The sequence below is a fragment of the Neodiprion virginianus genome, chromosome 3 (assembly GCF_021901495.1).
Source record: "Neodiprion virginianus isolate iyNeoVirg1 chromosome 3, iyNeoVirg1.1, whole genome shotgun sequence".
NCBI classification, from domain to species: Eukaryota; Metazoa; Arthropoda; class Insecta; order Hymenoptera; family Diprionidae; genus Neodiprion; species Neodiprion virginianus.
Genome location: NC_060879.1, coordinates 20748606 through 20763845, shown reverse-complemented (window position 1 = coordinate 20763845; position 15240 = coordinate 20748606). Strand labels below are relative to the sequence as shown.

At 35.8% G+C, this 15240-nt stretch overlaps 1 protein-coding gene across 2 annotated transcripts in view; it reads left to right on the top strand.

Moving 5' to 3' along the window:
• Positions 1-14372, top strand: part of LOC124300107 (low-density lipoprotein receptor-related protein 2) — a 59918-nt gene extending 45546 nt beyond the window's left edge. Inside the window, exons 11-23 of one of the 2 annotated variants that reach the window (XM_046753791.1) lie at positions 95-724; positions 815-1210; positions 1326-1890; positions 2036-2279; positions 2393-3000; positions 3072-3364; positions 3455-3972; positions 7174-7411; positions 7548-7802; positions 8049-8555; positions 8804-9770; positions 10139-10238; positions 10713-14372. In XM_046753791.1, coding sequence (XP_046609747.1) covers positions 95-724; positions 815-1210; positions 1326-1890; positions 2036-2279; positions 2393-3000; positions 3072-3364; positions 3455-3972; positions 7174-7411; positions 7548-7802; positions 8049-8555; positions 8804-9770; positions 10139-10238; positions 10713-10994 — 5603 coding nt within the window. In that variant the 3' untranslated portion in view covers positions 10995-14372. The remainder of the gene's footprint in view (positions 1-94; positions 725-814; positions 1211-1325; positions 1891-2035; positions 2280-2392; positions 3001-3071; positions 3365-3454; positions 3973-7173; positions 7412-7547; positions 7803-8048; positions 8556-8803; positions 9771-10138; positions 10239-10712) is intronic. The other variant, XM_046753792.1, reaches the window with a different exon arrangement.
• Positions 14373-15240: the final 868 nt, after the last annotated feature.

Below are 15240 nucleotides of genomic sequence, written 5' to 3'. Positions count from 1 at the left end.
CCAAAAGGAAGAGTCAAACTTATACTTGTTTCATAATTGAATCAATGAATACATACATAACATTTAATTTATGCATGCCTTTTGTATTCTGTAGCTCATCATTCGTGTAGCAAATCCGAATTCCGCTGCAACAATGGCAGATGTATCTTCAGCTCGTGGAAATGTGACCATGAAAATGACTGCCGAGATGGAAGTGATGAACTAAACTGTACTTACCCACCCTGCGCACCTGGAGAATTTACCTGCGCCAATTACAGATGCATTCCGCAATCCCAAGTTTGCAACGGGGTAAACGACTGTAAGGATAACACAACATCAGATGAAACGCATGAACGATGCCCACGGAACTCCACATGTCCTTTGAATCACCTTAAATGCGAGAAGACAAATATATGCGTCGAACCTTATTGGCTTTGTGATGGCGACAACGACTGCGGTGACAACAGTGACGAAGATCCTCTACATTGTGCTGAAAGAACTTGCCCTCAAACCAGCTTCCGCTGTCCAAATCATAGATGCATACCAGCTACCTGGTACTGTGACGGAGACAACGATTGTCTTGACGGCAGTGATGAACCAAAAGGATACTGTGGATCAGAGGGAAGAACTTGCTTCGGCGATTTATTCACTTGTGACAACGGGAATTGTATTCCCAGAATTTATATCTGTGATGGAGATAATGACTGTCTTGACAACTCTGATGAAGATGATCGACATCAATGTAGTATGTATTTAATGAAATTCGTACGCCAATCATACTTTCTTTAAAACACTAGTTTTCCATTTCCAATGCATTGTTTCTTTCAACTTACAGATGACAGAAAATGTGACGAGGAAACGGAATTCACTTGCTCTGCCAATAAAGCCTGGAATCGAGCTCAATGTATTCCAAAAAAATGGCTCTGCGACGGCGATCCAGACTGTGTAGACGGGGCTGACGAGAATGCGACTCTTCATCATTGTCAGGAACCCACTCCGTGCGCCGATAATCAATTTACATGTAATAACGGACGATGCTTGAACCAAGGATGGGTATGCGATCATGACAATGACTGTGGAGATGGTAGTGATGAAGGAAAAGACTGTCACGATAAGTACAAGACCTGCTCACCGATGGAATTCTCGTGCCAGAATTTTAAATGTATCAGGAAACAGTTTAAATGCGATGGACAAGATGACTGTGGTGATCACTCAGACGAGGTTGACTGCGGTATGCATGTTTATAGAATTTGACCATCATCCATAACTTTTATGAAAATACATTTTATTCGTTTGTTGTTTCTAACAGTTGAATCAAAGTATTCCTTTTCTGATTTAATGCACAGGTAAGGGAAGAAATAGTACCTGTGCAACTCCTGGTGAATTCAAATGCAGAAATGGAGATTGTATTGATCAGCATTTGGTCTGTAATAAGGTGCTGGACTGTGCTGATGAGAGTGACGAGCCAGCACACTGTAATGTTGACGAATGCGCGCGAATTGAAATGAATCAGTGCGGTCACAAGTGCGTCGACACTCTAACTGGATTTTACTGCGAGTGTAATGAGGGTTACAAGCTGTTGCCAGATGGAAAAGCTTGCGCTGATATTGATGAGTGTATTGAAAAACCGGAAGTTTGTAGTCAGGAATGCGAAAACACCCCTGGAGGCTTCTATTGCAAATGTAATGAAATGTGGTATGAAAGAGCTGCTGATGAACACACCTGCAAACGCCGAACCGATATCAAACCTTGGATTATATTTACTAATAAATATTACATCCGGAATATGTCCATCGATGCTTCGTCTTACAATCTCATGCATCAAGATCTTATCAATGTTGTTGCTCTGGATGCCGATTACAAAGAAGAAATGCTTTACTTCTGTGACGTTACTGCCAAAACAATATATAGGTATGTGGTATGAAATTCTGCAAAACTTAATCATTTCAAATATCTTGAAACAAACTTTCTGATTTTCTATCTACATGAAAATATCTTAGGTACGATCTAGTTTACTTTTATTTGTCTTAATATTAATTTAAAAAACCGCTCTTAGGGCACCACTCGCTGGCGGTGAGAAAGAGATGGTTATTCGTCATGACAGTCATGGCTTAGAAGGTATTGCTGTTGATTGGGTGGGGCGTAAACTTTACTGGTTGGATAGGCATTCCAGGCACCTAGATGTCTCAGAACTAGATGGTACCAGTAGAATGACTTTGAAATCCGGAATCACCGATCCTCGCGCTATAGTCGTTCACCCTGGCACAGGATATTTATACTTCACGTCATGGCATCTTCAGGTAATGGCAGAAAAAGTTCTACGATGATAAAATATTGATACGTAACAGTTTGGGCCGCGAACTCATGTCACAGAATTCAATCACATGAAGTATACGACACTTTTTTGTTGCAGGCTTACATTGGCAAAATAGGAATGGATGGCAGTAATTTTACGCGAATACTAACTTGGCAAGACGATATTGCTTGGCCAAACGCTCTGACGATCGATTACTTTACAGACAAAATATTTTGGGCCGATGCTCACCTGGATTATATAGCATTTGCAGACCTCGAGGGCCACAATCGACGTATTGTTCTCTCAGGTTCATCGGTGCCTCATGTTTTTGCAATAACTGTATTCGATGATACAATATTTTGGACCGACTGGAACCTCAAGCAAATCAACAAGGCCGAAAAGTTTTCTGGCAAACATTCGACCGTCCTACGAAAAACAACGCACAGACCTTATGACATCCACATTTACCATCCACTCCGGCAACTACCGTATAATAATCCCTGTGCCGAAAACAACGGTGGGTGCTCGCATCTCTGCCTCATCTCTCCATCAACCAAGTCTTATTCCACCGATAGCTATGGTCAAATGGGAATTACATCTTTCAAATGCAAATGTCCAAACCAATATGTACTCGGCGAAGACGGCAAAACATGTCTGCCTAACTGCACCAATGGTCAACACCACTGCGGACCTCCAGATGAGAAATGTATTCCATGGTTCTGGAAGTGAGTCATTAAAAAATGCTCAGGAAAAATAGTGACCCAGTTCCAACTTTAAACTTGATTACAAATTTTAGGTGTGATGGTGAGAAGGACTGCAAGGACGGATCAGACGAATCGCCAAGCTGCCCGCCGCATCACTGCAGGCCAGGGATGTTCCAATGTGGTAACGGCAATTGTACATCAAGCGCAACCGTTTGTGACGGAGCTGATGATTGCGGGGACAGAAGCGATGAGGCAAAGTGTTCTCTCGATTGTCCAGATTTGGAATTCAAGTGTAAATCCAATGGCCGATGCATACACGATTCCTGGAAGTGCGATGGTGATGCTGACTGTAAAGATGCAAGTGATGAAGATCCAAATATGTGCCGTAAGCTTATTTTATAACAACTTTGCCAATGATATGAATTTTTTTTTCATCCAACCATTGGACGTTTTAAAATACTTTTTTCTATTTCAGACAACAGATCATGCGACCCAGAAACCGAATTTGAGTGTAAAAATAAGAAATGTATTCCCAAGCTGTGGGTGTGCGACTTTGACGATGACTGTGGGGACGATAGTGACGAGCCCGCATATCGCTGTCGACAACAGAATTGCACCAACGGATGGCAACGTTGTCCTGGGCGTACAAACTACCGTTGCATTCCCAAGTGGCTTTTCTGTGATGGAAAAGACGACTGTCGCGATGGTTCTGATGAGCAGCCTGAGAATTGTCCAAAGTGCGATTTAACCACTGAATTCAAATGCAGCAATAACAGATGTGTCCCTAAACCTTGGCTATGCGATTTCACTGATGATTGCGGTGATGGAGGAGATGAAGCCGAAGCAATGTGCAAAGACAAGTACAGGGAATGTTCAGAGTCTGAATTCCGGTGCACGAACCGCAAATGTATCGCGTCTAGATGGCGATGTGACCACGAAGACGACTGCGGTGATAATAGCGACGAAATTGACTGTCAAGACTACGTCTGTAAGGTATATAAAAAATATTGCACGCCAAACCAACACTGTGCTTGTTTTCACTAATCTCGAAACTAACAACGGATCTTTACAAGAAAGTAGGTACACGACTATATTTGTATATTCTGATTTAATCAAATACTGGTTAATTCAAAGTAACGGTGTGTGTTTATTGTTCCATTTATTTTATACCCACATGAATGGACCAATAAAAGTAACAGCTATAATACAACTTTTACCACCATTTGTGAATGGCAATTATCCTTATATCTTTCGAGTACAGAAGATACTAACTGAACAAAATTTTTAATAATTTTGATTTCAGTATTCTCTAATATAAAAATTAAGTCCCACCTATTGTTTTCCGAGAGAAACATACTAGGCAGCATTCTATTTTCCTCAACTATCCTATTATATTCTCTTGTAACCAATACCTACATTCTATTATCACTACAATATTCTAATCAGTCAACACTTCATTAATTTTACCACAGCGATGACTTTTTAAATCTCCGATGGTGCTGTTATTTTCAAATATTCCTGCATACTCTGCTCTAAACACAAGTCTGGGTATTACATTAACGTACTACATCTTTAACTACCTTTACTATCTAATGCATATAAAAATTGTATTCAGATCATGACTGCGTATGTTTCATTAATTATTAAGTCAGCGGTCAGCATATCTCGCATTACAATTGTCCCCATAAGATCAAAACGAAATTGTTTTATTTAATTGGCATAAAATGAATTTTTATAATTTTAACTTATGTTTAAAAAAACAACAATTTTTAGATACACTTTCTCTGGCATATTCAAGATCTGTATAACCCAATCTACAACATGTCTAAAAATTATAACTAACCTTCGAAACCCAATAGCATAACATGGAACTTGAACGGAGTTTGAACCATGTTGTTTCTTTTTCCATTTCATAGTTGTGACATTATAGATAAAAAGGATTACATGTGCCAACTTGTGCCAATTTATCATAAGACAAAGCATGCTCTACAGTGCGAAATGTACGTTTGAAGTAATCGAATAAAGCACATAATTTTTTTCATTCCTACTCAAGAGTAACTGAGTTACTATATTTAACGCAAAAATAGTATCTCTTTTCGACCATTATATTACAGTTTTTTTCCATTTCCTAAAGTTCCATTTAACTACAATTTCTAATTAGGTCGATTTTTCAGGAGCTTGTTAGAAATAGCGTTTCCATCAGATGCTTCGTGTATCTTACTCTTTTCAAAACGTGACCATATTTTTTCTAATGTAATATCAATTACTTATTTTTTGAAATTACACACTAGCATGTTGTTCAGCAAAATTGCAGTTGGTGTGTCAGAGTAAAATTTACATAATTCCGCATCCACATTTCGTGGTTAATCATATTAGTTTCTGGGTTATATTTTTTTTTTTTTTATATATACAAAAACCCCATTCTAAAACTCTTTTCAATTTTGAGCTCTTATAATACATTGTATAACATTATGCTTGTATAATTTTCCCTGTGATTTTATTAGAATTCTCTACATTTGTTTTTCTTACAAAATACGTGCGTAGTTAACGATGCTTCTGAACACATTTTTTATTCATATTTTCATATTTTTTTCATATGAACTTCGGTTATTTCCAAAGGTTTTGAAGCTCTGATTTTACAATAAAAAATCGAGACGAATTCTGCGAGGTCTAAACATTTATGTTACTTCGCGAAATAGGAAAATATGTATCACTTTATTTTTTGTGTAAAACAACTTAAATAATAGGGTAGAATTAAAAATAATCAGTGCTTAAACATGTAAACTTCACGTGAAATGCTCCATCATGCAGTCTCGCTACATATCGTGTATTCTAATTACTTCGAAGTTGTACGTGATATTTTTTCTCGTGATTATCTAATCGTCTCTGAAGAAATGAATTTCTTCCATGGTTGATTTTTTTATTCAGAAAATAAATACCTATATATATATTTCCTACGATATTTTCTGAGTGCAGTTGATGCATGCATAAGTTCTGAGGGAATTCTGTCACTTTTTGGTCACTCAATGGTAACTAATTTTGCTTGAGACATCATTTTCCAACCAATGGTATTGCTGGTATACAAGTAAAAGAATATTTTATGCCTCTCAAAATTTGTAATCCTTTTTTAAAATTTTATACTTACGGTTTCTGTGTGGTAGAGTATTAACTCGGTTGGTTTGTTTGCAACAGTGTTTCCGAGTTTTTTAATTCCTTCCAGCTCCTTGTTTTCTATGGTGATTCCAGTTTTCCTAAAAACTTCAAACGCTTTATTTTTATACTTTTTATTTACTCCAGTAGTATCTATCTATGTGAACTTGTATATTATTACATTTTTTCCTTCAGCTTGTTTGATTAAATATTTCAATTTTCTTTCCAGAATGTAAGCGTTTTTTTCTTGTCGTTCCAGTGTTTCTTTTTATTCAATACACTTTGTTTTCCACTTACTTTCTCAATTAACTTCATATGTGACACTACAACAGATCTGATGTGCTTTAAACTTGGTCAACCTGATTTGTTAGTTTCTCAAATAAAACATTTAGATCTTCGTTAAAATTGGCATTTTTTTGTAGAATTAATGATTCGGCACGTGCTCAAGGATGGGGAAAAAGAGAGAGACGATTCTATTTAACTATTTCACAGGGAATTTACTCATTATTTCTGACCCTTTTGACATTTTGTGCTGCACTTCAATTAATCAGTAAATAATAAAAATATGGGCATAAAGCTACTCTGGTTGAGAGGAATCAGTGAAAATGAAATGCAGTAGCAGGGTGTCCAGTCATCTTGGAAATTCTGGAATTATGGAATTTGCATGGAATTTGATACGTTCTAGAAGAAACCAGGAAATCTCATGGAATTTCATATCGTGTCTGGAATCTTGTAAACTTGACTCGATGTTCATAAAAATTTAGCCAAATCTTAAAAGTTGTCATTAAAACTCTGAATTATTGTAAAAATTTTGACTATCGTGCATGTATCTATTTCGAGTCGACCTGGAGAAATCGTGATCTGGAAAACCTGGAATTCTCATGGAATTACGTTTTGACAAACAACTAGACACCCTGAGTAGCTGCTGGGTAGTTGCTCTACAAACTTCGCAACAAAATATACTTCAAAAGTAATCTTAGAATTTAAACAGCAAACGTTGATATCTTCCATTGATATTGAATTGTTCTTACTTTCTTTTTACAGAATGATACATTCAAATGTGCGAGTGGACATTGCATCGCTTCGTACTTGCAGTGTGATGGGGCTCGGGACTGCCGTGACATGAGTGATGAGATTGGATGCAAACCTCGGTTTCCTGACGGACGTTACTGTCCCGAGTCTCAATTCCAATGTGACAATACTCTTTGCGTTCCATTTGCCGATCGTTGCGATGGTATTGATGACTGTACTGATGGTTCCGATGAAAATCCTGCCATGTGTGGTGAGTAAAATGTTCATGCAATTTTCATAAAAGTGTAGCCCATAACAAGAGTAGCAGTGATACTCTAAAATCGTCAAGCTGCAGTCTTTCTGTCAAAGTAGTTGAAACTATGATTCAAAAAATTGTGCGTTCACAGCCATGTTCACCTGCGATCCATTAAGGAGATTCCAATGTTTGAATCGCAAGTGCATACCAAAATATCAAATTTGCGACGGCATAGATAATTGTGGGGATGGGTCTGATGAAAATAACATGACAATGTGCGCTGACAAGATTCGACCCTGCGATCTTAATACTGAATTTCCTTGTGCAAATAAGAAATGTATCGATAAATCAGAGCTGTGTGATTTCGAAGATGACTGTGGTGATGCCTCCGATGAATTGGGATGTCGTAAGTAGTAGTGATATTCGTGATTATAATTTGAAAGCCTGATTACAAATTTATTTACATGTGCTTTGGAATATTGTTAACTGATAAAAATAATTCATTTCACCTTCACTTTATTTTAGATCAGTTGAGTTAGAAGTTCGTGACTGTATTGGTTGTATAATTAAAGTTTTCGTTGGTTTTGACAGTCAGTGATGACAAGATGCATTCATAGATAATGATGTCTTTATTACGACGTTTCTATTTCAGATCACAATAAGCGCTGCTCACAAGACGACAAGGGCGGGTGTTCACACTATTGCCATGATTTAAGTGACAATGGTTATATATGCGCTTGTTACCCAGGCTACATAATATCTACTGAAAATCACAAGCACTGCGAAGACATTGACGAATGTGCCAAAGATCTGCATCATTGTTCCCAACTGTGCACGAATATAAATGGATCTTATTCCTGCTCGTGTCGTCAAGGATTCCATCTCTCTGATAATCTAAGCGGTGTATGTCGTGCTGAAGATCCCAAAGTGACGATATTGTACGGAAATGGTCCAGAAATACGTGGTTTCAATCTTCACAAACACGAAGAGATTGACGTCGTCGCCGACGAGGAAAGGGTCAAAGCTCTTGATTATGATGTAAAAATGGAATACGTGTATTGGATCGATGGTCACAATAATACCATTAAACGATCCTACATGCCTAATGCCAGAAACGGCAATGTCAAAATTGGATATGCCCAGGATCTTAATATAAGAAGTGAGTTCGATTTCTCGCCTTGGAAAAAACGGATTATAATAATTTGAGGGGAATTTCTGTACGATCTTGAACCTCAATCTGAATCAAAGCTCATCTTCATAAAATTGTATTTGTGTTTGTGAGTTACATTAGTGAAAAACAAAGTCTTGCCATGAAACGGATTAAGTAATTTTATTCATTTTTAGTGTATCAAGAAAGAATTCGTCAACCTACGATTATCAATAAATTCAACTAATTTTTATTTGCAGGTGACTCAAAGCTAACTAATTTGGCACTTGACTGGATATCTGGAAATCTTTACTGGACGGAAATCGACGCTTCAGGGACAAGGTCACACGGGCGCATTATGGTGGCAAAGTCAGACGGTCGATATAGACGAAGCTTGGTTACAGTGGGTCTGGAGAAACCGACGTCGATCGCGGTAGATCCTGAGTTAGGGCGCATGTTTTGGTCGGATGCAGGAAGCCAGCCTAAGATTGAAGTAGCCTGGATGGACGGAAGTAAGCGGCACCCAATAGTAATTGAAAGATTGACCACCCCATCAGCACTGGTGATAGACTACGAGATGGATCACACCTTGTACTGGGCAGATGGTGACAATAATGTTATTGAGTCTGTCAGACCGGATGGCTCGAATAGGAAGGTCATTCTGGAGAGCGTAAATCTCCAGCACCCGATCTCTCTAGATGTTTTTGAGAACAACATTTACTGGACAACGCAGAAGGGAGACCTTGTCCAGAGAGATAAATTTGGAAGAGGAGTAACCGTTACATTGTTGAATAACGTGAAAGTTCCAGCAGGTATCAAGGTGCATCATCCGCTCAGATACAACATATCACTGAGAGATCCCTGCCACACAGAACCTTGCACTCATCTATGCTTGGCCATACCTGCGGGCCACAGATGCCTTTGCCCAGACAGTGCTGGACCAAGACAACCTCATGCTAGTGAAAGAGTCTGCGACGCTGTGGCAGAGCGACCGCGGCCGTCTCCCAGGGAATGTCCTTGCCAAAATGGTGGAGTTTGCAGGGTATCTGAAAACAATGAACTCGAATGTGCTTGTCCAACTAATTTCCACGGGGTACACTGCGAAGTCAGCATCGTTGCTGCTAGGGCTGGAACCTCCACTGCTGCTATTGTCATTCCTATCATTGTTGCTATTTTATTCCTACTTGGAGCTGCGGCAGTGTTCATCGTTCTGAAAAAGCGACCATTGTGAGTACATTTTTTTTGCTTGCATGTTTACCATGAACAGGGATGAATATTGGATAATAAAAATTATGTAATCATGGATATGAACTCGACCGGCTGAAAATATTGGAGCATTAGATTTTCAAATGCGACTTTCAAGAAACACCACCTTAGATTCTAAATATCTTCCATGTAAATCAAATTTTCAGTTTGAGTGTCGAATACTCAAAGTTGATGAACCTAAATTGAGTTCGGGTTATGACACAAAGCTTTTATTTCACGAAAACAAAATAATAATACAAGAATGTTTCATTCGATATGGTAGGGTTTAATATCTCCTCATCTTCAATGCTAAGATTTTTCAATGGTAATTAACCACGCTTTTATTACAGTGGAAAAACTACAGGTTTGGGTAGTCTAACGGGACCTCAAACTGTTTCATTCAGACAAGGCAGCAACGTCGAATTCGGTGAATCTACACCAGAAAGAATGGTAAATAGTTGTTTTACGATTATTCGTACTTTACATAAAATGCATTTTTTTAATTATTCAAAGCCACGTTTTCATGAACAATTTACATGAAGCGGGTGGGCGTCAAAAGTTAAATTATTCGAAATCTTTCGTTATTTTATTTTCACATTTTTGAAATTTCGATATATCGGCCATTATTGTCGCAATATTGACATTTCCAAGTTTTGACCCCCACCCTATCAAGCATTTTAATCTAGAATATTATCAGATAATTGGCAATAACTGGAAAGTTGTCAAAGGGATTACGAAATTATAGATATTATTCAGTCACTGTTGAGGCTCATAAGAAATTTCATGTATAATACTTTTCGTCTCTTTGCAGACTGTTCAGAAATATCACCTAATAATATATTTTATTTTGAAATGTATTGCAAATGGAGAATACGTAATACCGTGGTATAATATATAATACTAACTGTACACGTTGTGTTACAGGAACCTCTGGACGTCGAGTATAATTTGAACGATATAAACAATAAGAATAGGGACTTCAGTAATCCAATGTACGATGCTGTAAATTCTGATCAAGCAGGAGCAACAAATGGAACAAGCGCAGCGAGCGGTATTTACGAAGTACCAGCTGAGATGAAACCGTCTAGTATACAACAAAAAGAGCCTCCTCAGCTTCACTTAAAGAGGCGAGAACTTGATCCTACGCCTGTAGATTCAGGAAAAGATACGCAGCAATTAGTCGAGGAAGATAAGTCAGAATGCTAATACGATCCGATAACTTTATTGCTTATACGCAGTAGTGGTACACAACTCGTTCTGTCCCGACCATGGAGTAGCTACCAGAAAAAGAAACGAATAAAACTGCTGTTGCAAACAGCAGATTGATTACGTGAAAATTTCGTTTAGCTAATCGTAAGAACAGATCATTGTTAGAATGGAGGATATAGAGGTGAAACGAATTATTAGAATGCTCTTTAATAAGAGAATAAAAAGTGAAGATAGGAGAGTAAAATATTGATAAATTAATAAATTAATAAATAAATTAACGAATAAATAAAAGGTGCAATTCTTTCTACATGGCAGCTTGTATATAGATTTGTTATATGAAGTTGAGGTATTTGTTATGTTTTACGATCGAAGGCAAGAAACCTGGTTGTAATAATTTTATCTAAATGATGATTAGTTTTTATATATATTGATGTTGATGACTGTCATACAGATAATACATATAATATTTTAATTTGCTACTCCTGATTCGGTTGATCTGGAACAAGTTTTTTGATCAGATTGTGTCATTTAAGAAGTAGATGTGATTTGTATAAGTCTTGTAAATATAATTGCTACAAATATTATCTAAATATCATGTTATCCGTGTTACCATAAAAACGCAACAACACATTCCATTATTTCAAGAAAAAACTCCATGGTAGTAATTGGTGTATATGTATGTCACGCACAAACGTATTATACAAAAAAAAAAAAGAGACAAATCATGATGATCGTCTTTACAGCATAAATAATAAAAGGATAAAGATAATAAATACCGAATTGGACCAATTATACAGATATAGGTATACATATATAAATGTATATATGTATATATATTATTGTTACATAATGGTTACGTGAATAATTGAGGTAGAAGAAAAAACTAAATCATCACGATACGCGATGCAAGTGGCCAATACATATCCAATTTGTGATCTAACAGTACGTATATTATATAGTCGTTTTTTATGGTGAATGGAGTTTTTTAAATTAAAATATATGCATGCCTGTATTTCTATTTTTACATTATTTTCTTACTGGCAAGCACACGTTAAGTTAACAAGGATCATTATTAATTATTATGGTAGAAATTATTGGAAAATGCAAATTATTATTATTATTATATAAACACGTAAATAAATGTTTCATTACATAGAAGTATATTACTAGATAATAAAACGCTCAGAATGTTTGGTCGGCGACATTGACGTATAGGTATTGTCCATTGTTCTAGACTATTCAGAGTGAGTCGACACTAGCTATTTGTTTAGCCGCCTCCCTATTTAGTATCTATTATCTTATTTCAATGAAAGTTTTTATTCGTATTAAATACAAAACAGATTCTTGATTGAAGTGGCATTTGACTAGTAATGAGTAAACAACAATAATTTCTACAATGGTAGGTCCGCTCTGTGGATTGTCACTAAATTTGTTGGCACATTCAATAATACGATGTACTTACTTGCGGACAGTAATTTCGATCTTTACTGAGACTTTAGGTGTTAGGTATTCAGCTATCTTATCCAGTATTCATGTTTTTTTTTCGGAGACTTTGATATAGTCAGTCTGAATTAATACCTTCGCGATATTACATATTAAAGTCCTTGTGTTAGTCGGATATACTTTAGCCTGCAGGTCTTAAGTTAGTCAAGACACAGTCTCCGCAAGTAATTTGTTATTCCTTAATTCTGTAATGATTCATATTTTAAAACAGACGCGCAATATCTCCACTGAAAGGTAGAAGAAAATTTGAGAGAACGAAAAAAGCTGCGAGGTGCTAATTAATGCTGTATATATATATATATATATGTGTGTATTTACATATGATATAGTGTATTTTTTACATTAATAGTACATTATAGTGATTTCTCATACTACCACCCAGGCAGATCTTCACAAAGCCTTTGTACACGCGCACATATATTATATGTTACTATTTTAGTGTTTCGCAAGACGTCGCGAAAATCGTAATTTTCAAAAAAATGCATATATATTAGGGTGATTTTTACTTTCCTGATGTTCGAATTTCAATTTTGCTGCTCCCGTATTTGTTTCTAAATAAAAAAACAAAAATTTTGAGCCCAATATAAATTTCCTAACTTGACTTGTACTATCCACTGTAACGATGCGAAGTTTTCCATTTAAAATATACGTGATTTTTATCTTCTGATATTAATATTTTACTGAAACATCTAATCTTTCACGAAGAAAAATTAATTTTATATGGAATTGACGGGGATTGATAGTACTTTCAAACGGGAAAAATAAGAAAAAATGTATTGGCCATTCCAAGGCATTTTTACCTTGCTTATTTGAATATTTTTCCATTTTTTAAATTAAAAGCGGATGATTGTTACCTGAATATCTCTTTGATGACTTCGTTGGAACCTAAAGTTCTTCATATTACATTACTAGATAACCTGAATATGTAATAAACGTCAAACATAACTGATATCTTGCTTTTTTCCTACCATTTTCAATTAAAGCAAAGAAAAATATTCAAACAAGCTGGGTAAAAATGCTTTAAAATGTGAAATACATTATTTCTTTTTTCTCTCCCTAGAAAGTACTATCGATCCCCGTAATTCCGTATAAAAATAATTTTTCTCGTCAAAGATTAGATGTTTCAATAAAACATTAACATTAGAAGATAAAAATCACGTATATTTCAAATGAAAAATTTCGCATCGTTACAGCAGATAGTAGAAATCAAGTTTTAGGACATTCATATTGGGATCACCATTTTTTTTTTTAATAAGAAATAAATGAGGGGGTAGCACAATTGAAATTCGAACATCCGGCAAATAAGAAAGACCCTGATATATATACACGTATTGTGCAAACGTCATAAACTAATACCGTCCAACAATAAACAATAAGTCTAACCACCAATTACTCCCTATATACTTATATAAAGACAACAAACAATAAAAGACGAGTATTGTAATTAATATTCATACATGTTATACACACATGGAATTAATAATAATGATGATAATAGTAATAATACATTTTAATTTCATATTTCACTACATGTATGTATAACGTATACAAAGAATTCTATACAATAATTTATCGATTCATAAAATTTATATACAATTTACAAAGATATGATAATAATAATAATTTATCCGTGCTACAGGTGTATACTAGTGCATAGATACATACCATATAAGTGTGTATACCAGTCCACGCAATGTACAGAGATTAAACTGTGTCACAATATTAGTCCTAGCTCTGTTATCATTGATGCGTACATACGTATATACACATATATTATTTTGTGAAAGTCTGCAAGTTCCCTGAAGAGAAGAAGGAGAAAATATAGCAATTACATGTATATTAATAAAACTATATATTTAGTATAAACTTTAAGTCTGAGCTTCTTCCCTGGTTCGTATATTATTATTTATCTACTGTATCCTCAGAAACATTTGTGATTAGTGTAGATTAAAATTATCTTCAACTATGCGAAATTTCTTATCGCGATATCACAGGAGATATTTGTCTTATGCAGCTGGAGTGGCAATCGTTAAATGACTTACAACATGGATTATAGATCTGTGATAAAAATCTATATACAATATAGATCGAGATTAAAGCCTAATACATATAGAGAGTGCCTAAAAATGAATTACAATTCAATAAAATTCAATGATGTTAGTGTTGTCGACTTTAGAAAATTTTGAGTAAAATCCCGTATGCGTTGAGGGCGCGTTTTATGTGTTAGCTTTTAAAGACAAACGAGCAGCACAAACGCATTTATTACGTCAATAATTAGAAATTGAGGAATTGAACTACCTATATGCTTAAAATTAATATTTTTCAAAGCTGACACGTGAGATGTGCACTTGAATAGGGCAGTGTAAAAGAAGCATATTCTCGTGACTTACTGACGACGTTCTTCTTTTCTTAATACCATGCATTCAAAAGTGCAAAAACAACGTACTGCAGCGATAGAAATATATACACCTTGAGGTGTGATGTTCGAATTGTCAATATTACGTAACGATCTTTTAACAATCTTTAACGACATTTTATTAAAATGACCCTGAAAATTCACAGCAACATGTAGCTCATACTCAAATTGCTCTACGCTCAGCGTAATAAATGATACTAATCATCGCCCAATTCTAGGCACAAACAAACATAGGTGAATGGAACAAACGTTTATTAAACAATATCGATTTAAAGAACTCAAGGTTAAACATCTTTCAATCTCTGTAACTTTTACTACAGAATA